Consider the following 14,469-nt stretch of genomic DNA (forward strand, 5'->3'; position numbering starts at 1 on the left):
CATATAGTCTCTATATCACCGTTTAGCCCATTGATATATATCTCTCCTTTTCACTTCATTCAACATGTGCACAGTAACCTTCATTTAACAACTTTTTCAGCTTCTCCACCTCCCATTTCCTATGTCTCCTCCCTCCTCCCTTCCTATGGCCTACTTACGTTTTTATTCATTTATTCGTTTCTTGAGTTTATTTCATTATACATGGGGTATAATTTTTTCCACTATATCCATTTTATTAAGAAACCATGGTATTTCAATCTAGTTTATGCACCCATTTTTTACCTTCAATTTACATATATCATTTTTTTTTCCCTCTAGTGTCATGTGATAGAGTATATTAATTTATTATCTATAAATTATGTCATTCAAGTTTTCATTTTTATTTGCTTAGTATATCGATTATTTATCCTATTAAAAAAATCACAATATTTTGGATTAAATCTTTGTACACAATTTCTCAAAAATAAAAAAATCTCTCATATACAACATCAATATTCAATCTATTATTTAAAAGCCCATTATAAAATCTCAATAGAAAACTCATCGGTGAATATATATGAGAAAAGTCTCAACAAAATCTCTAAAATCAAACAGAAGCAAAACTTTTTTTTTAAATGCCCCACTAAAATATTTAACTGATCATTCATAACCCTTTAGTTTTCTTTAGTTTTTAAAAATTAAATTTATAAATACTACTTTCACTCGTTTATTTTTATTTTTTATTTGTCTTACTCTTGAAGACTCTTTACAAAATTCAAGTCATAATTGAAAATTATATATATATTTAGTATTAAAAAGTGAAAAAAAATATTTTAGAAAAAAAATTGGTACGTCCATCCCTGATTTAGAATTAAATTTCGTATTTTTAAATGTTGGTATTGTGTTGACTATTTACGATTAATTTTAAATTTTGATTGAGTTTTTTTAAAACAACAATAATAAAGAATTATTTAAAAGACAATAATTGAATATTAAAAAAAATTTGAATTGATACAATAAATAAGATTAAAAGAAATAGTGTTCAAATTATTTTATAGTATAAAAAATTGAACCAGATAGCACTGACATATGAACTTTGCACACCCAAACACAAACATATGAAATCAGATATAACAACTCTGCACACATAAACACAGACCTATGAACTCATACAACACAACTCTACACCACAAACAGAGACATCCGAACTCCCTAGACATCAAAACTTCAATATCATCCCAACATCCCAAACAGCCTCTAATGGTGAGGGAATAATTCCCACTAAGGAATTTAATCGATGCAAAACTAAATAAAAAAAATTGTAAAATGGAGATTGAAATTGAGGAGTCCGAATAACACTTGGGTACATCATAAGCTACACTCATTTTTTATATCTTACCTAATTTTCTTAATTTCAATCATATAATTTTCCTATATGACAAATTCTTCTTATTCTTTTTTTTTTTTATGCTATTAGAGTGAGATGCAAAAGATAGATATATCTCGAAATACACTAAAATATTACTCAATTACGTATCAAATTTAAGTGCCTAATTTTAACACTAATATAAGTTTGAAAGCTCATTTTTTATAATTGAAGGTTTGATGACATTATTATTATAACTAGCACCAAATTTTAGGGGTAGTTTTTATAATTTGCACTAAAAATATAAAAATATAAAAGACTAATTTTTTAAAAAAAATATATTTAAATTATAAAAAAAATTAGTCAAAAAACAACTGATTAATTGCTTGGTTGGACAAAGGAGCAAAAGGCAGCCGGCTAAGCCTGGCAAAATTTGATCTTCTCTGACTATAATAATGTTTGTTCGATAAACGTAAAGTTATGAAGGGTAATTTGTACAGTCGGATGAAGAATATATTGAACAAATATAAGGACCAAACAAGACCCTACCCAAGAAAATATATGTGCCATGAAATTTACATTGTTATTAACGTTCAAAGTTGCAGAAGTTTTCATCACACAATAATCTTCAATTGCAAACAAACAAGACAAGACAAGCATATATTAAAACCCTTTACAATAATCTCTTCAACTGTAAAGTGTATATATGTATATATCTGTGCATGTGTTCATCTTAATCATAGTTAGGATCATGGCCAAAAGTATTACAGTTTTTGTTTCTCTTTTTATTTTTGTGTCTTTTCTTCTCACAAATTTGACACTCTCTCAAGATGCATCTCCTCCTCCACCACCATCCAACACAACTGAGACTCCCCCGCCGCCACCATCCAACACGACAGACACTCCACCTCCGCCGCCACCATCCAACACCACTGACACTCCACCTCCGCCGCCGCCATCCAACACCACTGACACTCCACCTCCGCCGCCACCATCCAACACCACTGACACTCCACCTCCGCCGCCACCATCCAACACCACNGACACTCCACCTCCGCCGCCACCATCCAACACCACTGACACTCCACCTCCGCCGCCGCCATCCAACACCACTGACACCCCACCTCCGCCACCACCATCCAACACAACCGACGCTCCACCCCCACCGCCGCCATCCAACACAACTGACACTCAACCCCCACCGCCACCCGATTCGACCACTGTCCCACCACCTGCACCGCCGCCTAATGTGGGTTCATCTCCGCCACCGGCGCCACAAACTAACGAAGCATTGAATGAAAAGGGTGGTGGAGATTCAAAAGGACTGAGCGGCGGACAAAAGGCAGGGATTGCGTTTGGAGTAATCGTAGGAGCAGGTTTGTTGGGATTTGTAGGATTGATTTGCATCAAGCGTCGCAGTAATTCAAGAAAAAGCCGTTATGGATATGCTGCAAGAGACTCAATGCTTTAACACAAATGCATTCTTTTGTCCTCCCCATAATTTCTTCTTCCATAAAACCGACACAGATGTGCTGAAATTTATCGTTTCTTTAGAGAAGTTAATTCTTCGTAAGTTATGTCAAATGAGTGTCATTTTAGGTCATACTTTTAAATTTATCCAATACAAACTGGATTATTATTGCTAGGATTTTAGGTATTTATTGAACTTTTTTTCTCACCAAAATATTCTTGTATGTAATAAATGAAATAGTACAAATTTAGTAGAAGCTTTGGTTATCTTACCAAAATATTCTTCTTCTAGTAATTGAGATTATTTTTTTGCATAGTTGCTAGAAGTGAGAAATTATGGGTTTGTTTGGTTTTCAGATCTAGTAAATATGTGGTTGGTAGGCCATTCAAATTTTATTTCTCAAAATTGTTTTCAAATGATGTAATATTGAAAATTTTAAAAATAATATTTTTATATTTTTACTGTAACTAGATTTTGAATTTTAAATTCTGACATGTATTTATATTAAATAAAAATAAAAATATTTAAAAATATAATAGGTCATGTTATAAACTCAATTCATTTTCTAAAAATTAAAATATGTATTATAGATTATATAATAATACAAAATAATAATTATACTACTTTTTAATATAAAATATATTTATAAATAAATTAATAATAATTTGTTGTCTACTAATATTTAGTCGGTAACTACAACTAGTTTTATGAATTATAAATATAGTATCAAAATATATTTTTAAATAAATTTTTTAATTAGATACAAATTTTGAACTTGTTCTACCAAACACATATTTGATGAAATACAACTCTATCTTCATTGATTCCTTTATTTTCAAATTTATGTTTTTAGATTTTCTAATTAACATGTTCAATAGTGAAATACGAATCCTTAATATATTTGGTCTCATATGAATGCTTGATAATAAACCTTTGTACTTAAAAAGTATATTAAATGGTTAAATTACAATTAAGTTCACTATAGAAAAGTTAAGATTGAAGTCTATTTAGGCACATTATAATTTAGTGTCCATTAAATTTCTAAATTTTCAATGAATTCAATATTTTTAAAGATTATTTAAGAATTTTAATTTTATGTCTAAATAATGTTTAAGCTTGTAATTTTGTATATGAATTAAATTGTTATGTTTATAAAAGTTTTGGAATAAAAATAGGTAATTTGTTTTTTTGACGTAATAAATAAATGAAAATGGCGATGAGTTGGAGATAGAAAAGGCATAGGGGATGTGAGCGAGAGAGCGATTGGGGAGGTGAGAGAAGCAAAGTAAGGAGTAAGGAGTAATAATAAAATGCAAAATGTTGAATTTTTATGGCCAACTTTAGTTTCCACTCTGTCTCTCTCCATTTTCTCTGCACACAAAATGCCAATTTCTCATTATAATTTCTCCATATCACTTTCCTCTCCATTCACATCTTTTCTGTCATTTCTAATTCTTATGCATGCAATTTGTTTTTTTATTATCAAAAAATTAGATATTTTTATTTTATACTAACACAAACTTTTTCCAACAACATAGTTCAACCGATGTAAAAGTTGAATTACTATCCATCTCCAAAATATTTTTTTATAAATAATTAATTATAAAAATAGAGATGAAAGGAAACTATTCCCAAAAATATAGTTGCTAAATCATGGATGGAGTCCACGAAATTGGTTAATAGTGTATCATGAGACATAGATTTGCTAATTGGATGTCAATTAATGAGACATAGGTGCAATGTGTGCACCAAAAAAATTGTGTAAATAGTCTACGATTTGTGCGCATATTCCTATTTCATTTTGAAATATTTTTTGGGTTAGTAATTCGAAAATAGATTTTTATTCCACATTTTTATTTCACATTTGATTTATTAAAAATACTATATTTTCTAATGTTAAATAAAAATATCACAATAATGATGTAATAAATTTTCGATTAAAAAGGAAATCAAAATTTTAATTAAATATCGATTTAGTCCTAATAAATATCTAAATTAATTACCTTAAATTATTTTAGTCCATTAGAAAGGGAACAAAAAAACCTAATAAAAGGGAGGAATATCACTAAAAAAGAATGAGAAATAATTTGGATTATAATATTTCCAATTAAATCTTGAAGTCTATATTCGAAATTTTTCCACAAGTGTAGGTTTTTTTTTAAAAATAATTAGCTTAAATGAATTTAGTCCATTAGTAATGAAAAAATCTAACCTGATAAATTTGAAATTTTCACAAATGTAGCTTAAAAAAAAAAAAAAAAAAAATTCCACAGGCATAGTTGAAAACAATCCATGAATTATTCAATTCTCTCCTTAATTTCCTCAACTAAATAACAATAATGTATCCCTATATATTGTCAAAAAAAAATTAATGTCATATTTTTCTATAAAATTATAAATAACTAAAATAATCGCTTTTAGTTATAATAGAAAGCTTTTGAAATCATGTTTTAAATTTAGAATATTATTTTTTTGGAAAGCTTTCTCACAATATTTTGATCATAGATTTGGCCTAATATCTTCACATAGAGAAATATTTGAATAAGAAATATTATTTAGAATAGGTTCAATGAAACTCTAAAAAGAGTGAAAAGTATTTTTTACTACTTAAAAATATTTTTCAAAATTTTTCATCTTTAAAAGACAACGATGAATTAACGCTTACTCTAAATCATCATTTTGAAATATTTTAGTGGACTATACAAAGATGAATATGTGCTCAATAGTACCTAAGTATTTATGTTAAACTATTTGAATTTTCTAGTTAATTAAAAATGGAAGAGGCTAAATTAAGGCAATTGTATGGTTGGTGTGGTGTACATAGATAATTTTAGAAATAAGGCTAACTTTTTTTTTTTTTTTTTTAATACAATAGAGGTTGTTAACACGTATAAGTGACAGTTGAGTTATGCTCTCTTTGACTACCGAAATCATTTATTGTGGGTCATTTTCAAACTAATATTTTGACTATTGTTTTTAACTAGATTTTAGTAATTACTAATAAGTATAGATAATTGTTTTTCTTTAAATAAGTGTAGAAGCATTCTTTCTCTCTTTACTAACTCATGTTGAATGGACTTCTAATCTTTGATGGGATCCATGAATTCCCTTTTTTTATATAAGTTTTAGAGAGTAAATAGAAAAATTAAAATCCCAACTTATTCTTTAATACATATAGTATTTTAAATTAAGATGAATGATTTAAGAGATTGTCCTCCTTCCTTCTTAATCTAGGTGATCCAATTATCTAATTATAATCTATATTTCTTAGCTAGAATAACCAAACTCTTAATGCTAGGTTCATTATAACAATTTTTTAAGGACAAATGATAATATTATTAAAAGAAGAGACAAATTCCATTCATTAAAATAATTTTGTAACTAAAAGTATTGTATATTTGTATCAACATAGTGGTATTCCACCTAAATTAAATTTGTTTTCTTCTGGTACAAGGGGTATAAGGAAATAAAAGCAGTGAAAAATATGTGATTTTGCCAAAATATTAGAAGAGTAGTTGACATATATGGAAAAGATTTAAATAAAGTGATGGATTTCAAATACTTTAACATAATTTTAAAATATCCCTAGTTGGAAACATTTAATTGAGTGCATTATTTCTAGTTAAATTCAATTTTCGTATTTTCTTGTTGATAGTGATACAAAACTTTGAGATAGTATTCTTATAATTGGGATCAAAGAGAGAATTTTTCATGATTGTTACAATGTTCTTGAATTTTGAAGTTTTCTTTATAAATTATGTATTAGAAGTTTTTTTTTTTTTGCTCAAACGTTGTGTAAGATACTCTCTGTTCAAGAAAATGTCTAATGCTCACGTGGTACTATACTTTATTTATGTTCGCACTATAAATTGATCTTCATAATTGTCGGTAAACCCCATTTTATTTAGGATTCATTCGTTTTCTTTTCTCTTTTCATTCATTTTTTTGGAAGATCCCATCCATATATATATTTGATTCCAAACATTGTTAAGCCAAGTTCACTTATTCGGAGATTTAAAAGTTACTTTATATATAATATAAAACCAAGTTCACTTTATGGAATTAAGAAAAAAAAGGAAACAATTGTTATACTAAAATATGGGGTCATTGCACCCATCCTTATCAACCTGGACGTGTCATGTAATGTATGAACAAAGGACATATAGCCTTGTTTTTATTCTACCAAGAGAAAAATATGCATCTCGTAATGTCTGTGTTCTTGTTATTTTCTTCATGCCAACTTATTTCTTTTTTATCGTTTCATTTCAAGCTTTTTTTTTTAAGAATTTCATTTCAAGCCTATATAATCTCACTTTTTCTATATTCTAAATTGTATTTGTTACTTATCGATTTATAGTTTTTTATTATATTTGTATTGGATTTTGACAAAATATTAAAACACATTTGTCCCACATGAGAAAGATTCAAGAAAGTTACGAACTCTAAGCACTATAAAAGAAGCCTATGCATTTGTTTCTAAATTGTTCTAGCTAGAAACACTTGAAGCTTAAGTGTGCTAACTATAGTTAATCTAGTTTGAGAATGGGAAAAAGAGTGTGAGTAGTCGAAAGCTTTGAGAGAGTGATTTTGTAATTTGGATCCGGAGAGAGATTTTTATGTGATTGTAATAATTTTTCTCATAGTGAATTCTTTTCGATCCATGATTTTTTTTCTCTAGTTTGAAGTGTTTGCACATTAATTCTTGTGTTTTCAATTTAATTACTTTCTTTTAATTTTTCAGTTATTTTTCTACCCTTAAATTTGTACTTTTAAAGTTTGGATTGCATCAAAAGCTTTAATTAGATTTTTCGTTAACTAATTTATGTTATTCTATTTAAAATTAACTCAAAACATTTTAAGTTTTTTCATTAAAATAAGATAAAAGTTGAGAAACAACTAATAATTTAACATGTAAGACTTGAAAGAAGGTATAAAGACGTGTGATATTATTTACAATATCATTTTCGTAAATCAATATGGAAATTGATTATGTAAGGGTTATTTTCAAATAAAAGAAAATGAGTCGACTTATTTATATCTATAGTAAAATGTCATTATCTATTATTAATACTGATACATCGTGATAGTGATAGAAATCTATTACAATTTATCGCTCAATGATAAAAGTTATTGCAGTATATCACTGATAGACAGTTATATTTTGTTATACTTAAAAATATTTTCACCCGTTTGTAAATTTAAACAATAATATCCATTATATAATAATTTTAACTATATATTTTGAAATGAAATAAATACTAATAAAATTTGAAAGATATAAAATATTTAACCTATCTTTAAAAAAATACTATTTACTTTAAGTCACAACTTAAAAAAAAAAAAAAAAAAAAAAAAAAAAAATTGAAACTGAAATACAACAAGCTACATAAGATTTTTATTTATTTATTTAGTTAGTTAGTTTGATAAGTAGTACATGTGAAAAATAATTCTCAAGGTATGGGACCAAAGGGATATAGTAATATTCTATATATACCCTACGCTAGTACGCTTTGACAACGTTACTCGCCAGCACGTAAGCAAACAGGTGGGCTCCACTCGAATCCAATCAAAAGGGTATTTTCGTCACAACTTAAATTTTTAGAAAGATGTTTTGTTTTTTTTTTGTTTTTTTGTTTTTAGTTTTTTTGACTAGGCAAAAAATGAAAATAAAATTTTTATTTTTATTTTAAAACAACTGTGATACAGATGGAATCATGCAACAAAGAATGTCGTGTTAATTATTATTGAGTGGATTTTAAGATCCTTAAATAATAGGAATTTTCTAATCGAATAACATGAAAAAAAATCTTTCAGTCGATGTACTCTAGATTTTGGTTCATTTTAGTTATTCTACTTCTAAAATATTTATTTTGATCTCTAATTTTATTTTTTATTCATTTTTATTTTTGGACTTTTAAAATTTTGATTTGATAATTTTAATTCACATATATTTTGGTTGAAAAATGGTTAGAAATAACACGTTAAAGTTTCCACCTTACAAAATTAACACCATTTTTAGAACTTGTTCAAATAGTTCTTTTCCGTACATTTCAGGCGAGATCGAACACTGATATTTAGTTAAAAAATTAGGTTTTTCTAACTTATCGATTATTTTGTGCCTTTTCGATGAACAAATTACACACTGAAATTCTATTAATTTTTTTCGAATATTACTTAATCTACATATTTTATACCAAATCTTATATATTTTCAAATTTTCTTCAAATTCTTATGTAATTTCCATAACTTTAGGTAAATTTTCGTTTTCACAACTATATGAATTTATAAGATCTCGTTTGCTAAACATTTTGTTTGTTTGTTTTTTTTTCAATTGACACTACTTCCACCTTTAGATTTTTTATATGTTATATACTAATCACCAATAGTTTAAACAAACCAAGCCAAATATTGAGAATTAAAAAAAATAGCTTTCAAAAAGTTGTTTTTGTTTTTTTAATTTGGTTAATAATTCAATCATTGTACTTAATAAATATGCAAATGAAAAATGAAATGTAGATAATATAGACTTGATTTTCAAAAATAAAAATAAAAAAACAAAATGGTTACCAAACGGGACATAGATTTTCAAATAAATTTATCAATTAGATTTTTCATATATATGATTGCATTTTGATTTTTGATTTTTTTTTCAAACAAAAAAGATTTCATATGGAAGCTGGATAAAATCTAGATATACCCGAGGATTCACCAATCTTGATGTTAATGTGTCCGAGATTAATACGAAGATTTGATATATTTTCTATATCTTACCATTTTTTTTGGGAAAAAATTTAACATTTCCCAAAATCCAATAATCAAAATGCAATCAGTTAAAATTCATCTAAAAAATTAATCTGGATAATGGATAAATTCATTTGGAAATTAGAATCGGGTTAAGTTAGAAAAAATTGATCTTTTTAACTAAATATCGGTGGTCGATCTCGTCTAATATATATTCAGAGAAACTATTTGAATAAATTCTCAAAAAGGTACTAATTTATAAAATGAAAACTTTAACGTGTTATTCTTGATCATTTTCTATTTTGGTTCATGTACTAAAAAAAAGAACATTTTTATCTCTTACAAATATAATAAAATGAAAATGAAATAATTAAAATGATTATCTGGATCAAAATAGATATCTTAACTGAATATAAGGACTAAGATGATTATTTTTTAAAATATATAAAGATCAAAATAAATGAAAATTAATTCAGTAGTATCTTAATTTAAATAATAATAATAATAATAAATAAAGAAAAAACGAAAGCGTGTTCCTGTTGAGTGCGTCTCCATCTTCGTCTGGCCGACGGGTTTGACGATGGGGCCCACACTAACGACAAGAGCGCGGGAGACTAGAAAAATTAAAATTTATTATTCTTCATATTAATTTTCCTAGGAAATTTGACCGTTGCTCGTAGTTAAAACAAGAGAACATGAGCCGTCCGATTAAGACACCGTCAATCCACGTGGACACCTATCTGGTCGTTGAAAATATTTAACCCCAACCCAGTGGTTAAGTGCGGCTGTTAACCACACCCGAGGTTTAACGGTTAAACGTAACAACAAAATTCCTAGTTGTGATGGTGTCGTATGCGTCCTCCCGGAAAAACAAAACGGCGTCGTATACTTTATGTTTTTTTCACTGTCCGTTTTTAAGGGTGATAGCTGTAAACTGATGGCAACCATTAAATATATTTTCGTTGAATTACAGGTTTGGGCTTTAAACTTTAAATTTTTTTTATTTATTCAGTCTTTTAATTTATATAAGTGTCTAATGTGCACGTAATTTTTATTTTTGTATTTATTATCTATTTGAAAAAAAATAATTCATCTATTAAATATAATTATAAATTATACTAAAAAGAAATTATATATATATATATTCGGCTTGTGTATCTTCTTCATCAAACTAGACTAAGAGGGATGAGAGTTTAAATTAAAATGAATGATGCACAAGTCAAAGCGAACATACCTCTCAAGTGGTGTATAATATGTCTTTTTCAAGTTTTGAAGTACTAAAATTTCATTGATAGTAATTTAAAATTTTAACTAAAATGATATTTTTAGACATTTTAATAATTTTTCTATATTTTGATTCGAGTACTTTCAAGATATTTATTTCGGTCTCTTATTTATTTATTTTAATTTTAATCTCTATAGTTTCAAAACTTTGGTTTTGACTAAGATTTCACTTAAATTATAGCCACGAGTTTGAATAAAAAAAATATCCCTTGGGTATAAAACGTGTTCAAATTTTTTACATAAGGATCAAAATAATCCACTTCTAAATATGATGAGAGCAGCAATTTTCGCAGTAGGTAGATTAAAAAGAAAAGAATTTATTAGAAATTTTCTCATAATTTAACGTGGCACGAATATCTGAGAAAGTAATTAAGTTTTGGTTGAATGGTAATTTTCACATTATAAAGTTACTTTTTCTCACTTTAGTCCGTGATTTGTTCTTTATTGAAAACTTTGTGTCGATGCTTAATTAATTTCAAAACACAATCTTTTTTTTTTCTTTTTAGTTCCATCTTTCCAACAAGTTAAGAGATTAGATTGCTGAACATGAACCTAAAACATGGGTAAATAAGGTCTCAAACCCCTATTAAAATATTTGTTTTTTATTTTTAGTTTTTTTAAGGCAATTTTAGTTCTTGTTTTTAGAGTTAATGTTTGTTTCCTATATATTTACTAACATTTTCACAACTATTTGAAGATTTTTTTGTCAAATTTCAAAATAATAATAATAAAATAAAAACTTTTTTCACCTTTCAAAATTTTTGTTTGGCTATTTAAAATATTGGTAAAAAAAAATAGATAACAACCCAAACAAACTTAATTTTTCTAACCTTAATTTTTTAAAACAATAAATAAAAAATAAATATATTTTTGGGCCTTTTTAAATATAAAAAATATTTAAAAATATTTAAATTTTATAGCAGAAAATTCCAAAAATACATTTTTGAATTTTTTACTATAAAGTGTAATATTTTTTGGATTTTTTTTTATTTATAAAAATTTTTCTATATTTTTTAGACCTATTTGATAACCATTTTGTTCTTTTTTGTATTATTATTTTAAAATTATATCTATAGACATTACTTTCACTTCTTATTTCTTCATATATTATCTATCTTTTACCAATATTTTAAAAAAACAAGCCAAAATTTTAAAATTGAAAATTGTAGCATTTAAAATGTTGTTTTTGTTATTAAAACTTAATTAGGAATTCAACCATTATACTCAATAAATACTCTTTCTTTTCCATCTTCGTATTACGTATTTGAAAGATTTTACAACAAATTATTAAGTCTTTTTCAGATAATCATCTATCTAGTATTTATTATCAATATATTTTCTTAAGCCGTTAAATCAGTTAGATTGATGCAACAAGTTGCCAACCTTTATAAATAGGGTGTAATAACTTAAAAATAAAATTAATTTTTTTATGAATATCTTTCAAAAAAAAATAAAAAAAATAACGCTACGTTTAGGACCCGTTTAGATTAACTTGAAAAAAAAATATTTTTCAAAAAATTAATTTATATTTAAACATTTATGACAAAAATAATTAAAATATCTTTGAACAACTATTTTGGATAGTTACCAAATACTTCAATTTCTTTTAAAATGTTTTGTTTTCTAAATTAAACACCTACAACTATAATCCAAACACATCTTTAATATAGCTTATTAAATGAAATTAGAAGATGAAAATATATTTTTTTAAATAACAAATAAGAAATAGTTCAGAAATTTTAATTAATTTTAAAACATCAGTAACACTTGAAAGATGAATTTAACTTATATATACTCTCTCTATTAATGTACTAAATTGTAAATTTTAATGTGATTTGACTTTGAATTTGCGATAGTTATGAAGTTTCAATCAAAAGCTTTTATAATCATAGAAGCTACTCTCCTTTGTCCTTCAAATCAAATCCTCTTGCACCTATTTTTTACACCAACATTTAAAATTCTCCTATTCATCTTTGAATTTGATGTGATGAGTATCACCATTGACATATTCAATAGAGCAATCAATACAATTTTTTTAAAAAAATATTTGTCAATGACGTCTGTTTGGGCTATACAAAAATAAGTGTGGCTCAAACAATACTCAAGTTTTTTCTCTATTTAATAATTTTCTTTATTTAGGATTTGTACATCATATTATACCACGTAATCCAACATTTTCCTAATGAAGATGTTTGTTATCATCTACGTGACAATGTTTGTTGTTACGGGAAACTTGCACATGTAGGCCTTCCAGCTCACTCCTCAAGTCCGGATACGTCATTGGAGCTACCTAGCAATAGTACATACATCAGTATGGTGTCAAGTTGAATGCACTCTAATGCCTAAGTTAATACATGTAGTATTTAGCTTGGCTAAGTACAAAGACAGAATTGTTTACTTCTTGAAGTTGTTGGTGTGAGACTATTTATAAAGACATCCTCTAACTCTCACTAAGAAACTAGGTACGATTCTCAAAAGACTACAGAGTACTAGTGACGAGCTTAACTCGACTATTTCCTTTTTGATGAAACTTCATGAGCTCGACTCATTGATGCAAACTCGAGGATTTGAACTTTTTTTTTAGGACGATGTAGTCCTAGTCTTCAACTCCCCTTTGAACTTAAGTTTGTCCATATATTTAATCCTTGTCTTGGACAACTCTCGACAATATTAAAGATAAAAATACAGTTTTTATGTCATGAACATAATTAAAATCCAAAAGCTTTTACGTTTGTATAAAAAAAAAAGGAAAAGAAAAAAATATACATTTTCAACTTTTTTGTCTTTATGGCTGAAATTTTAAAAGTGTGAAACTTCATAAGTTGTTATTTCTATTACAATATCATATCATATTAAGTACAAGACAAATTTTCTTTTATTTGAAATTGTATTAGGATTGAGTGAAAAATAAATGGTGATTTTTCTGAGGGTGAAGAAAGGTTATAAACTATTTATGATATTTAACCAAATTATAGACTAAATTAAAACTACAATCAAATGGTAAAATTTAAAAACTAATGACTCGTTTGGATTGACTTGAGAAAAAAATGTTATTCAAAAAACTCATTTTAATTTAAATATTTTTTTTTATAAAAATGGTTGAAAATACACTCTAAAAACTATTTTGAATAGTTGTCAAACACTTCAATTTTGTTCAAAAATGACTTATTTTTTAAAATTAAATATTTAAAAATACATTTCGAACATACCCTAAACAACAACTACAAATGTAATTAAAATATATATATCAAATTTGTTATTAAAGAAAAATCATATAACTATATATATTTATTGCAAACTTTAGATTCACTCTAGAGAAAAAATTTAATTTATATCCACATGGAAGTTCAGACAATCATATCGTAACTATATATACAATAATCATCATAATAATAATACAAATAGTCTTATAAATTGAAGCTTCAAACTTGCTCTAGGTGTTTAAAATTATATTATATGGTGAATTATAAATTAATAATTTCAATCTAAAAATCTTTAAGATTAAATTTTAAGTTCGGAATTTTAAATTTACAAACTTAAAATTTATGTCGGCTAAAGCTTGCCAATTTTGAAAGAAACTGAATATATCATCTAACAGATATAATTTTTTTTTTTAATTTCTAAAAAT

At 26.3% G+C, this 14,469-nt stretch overlaps 1 protein-coding gene across 1 annotated transcript; it reads left to right on the forward strand.

Annotated features, from left to right (window-relative positions):
- The first annotated feature begins 2,096 nt into the window (after positions 1-2,096).
- Positions 2,097-2,816, forward strand: LOC120081047 (proline-rich receptor-like protein kinase PERK2). The gene has a single exon (XM_039035726.1). It carries the CDS (start codon positions 2,097-2,099, stop codon positions 2,814-2,816), a length of 720 nt encoding a protein of 239 aa, XP_038891654.1.
- Positions 2,817-14,469: the final 11,653 nt, after the last annotated feature.

This window comes from Benincasa hispida, chromosome 7, assembly GCF_009727055.1.
Source record: "Benincasa hispida cultivar B227 chromosome 7, ASM972705v1, whole genome shotgun sequence".
NCBI lineage: Eukaryota > Viridiplantae > Streptophyta > Magnoliopsida > Cucurbitales > Cucurbitaceae > Benincasa > Benincasa hispida.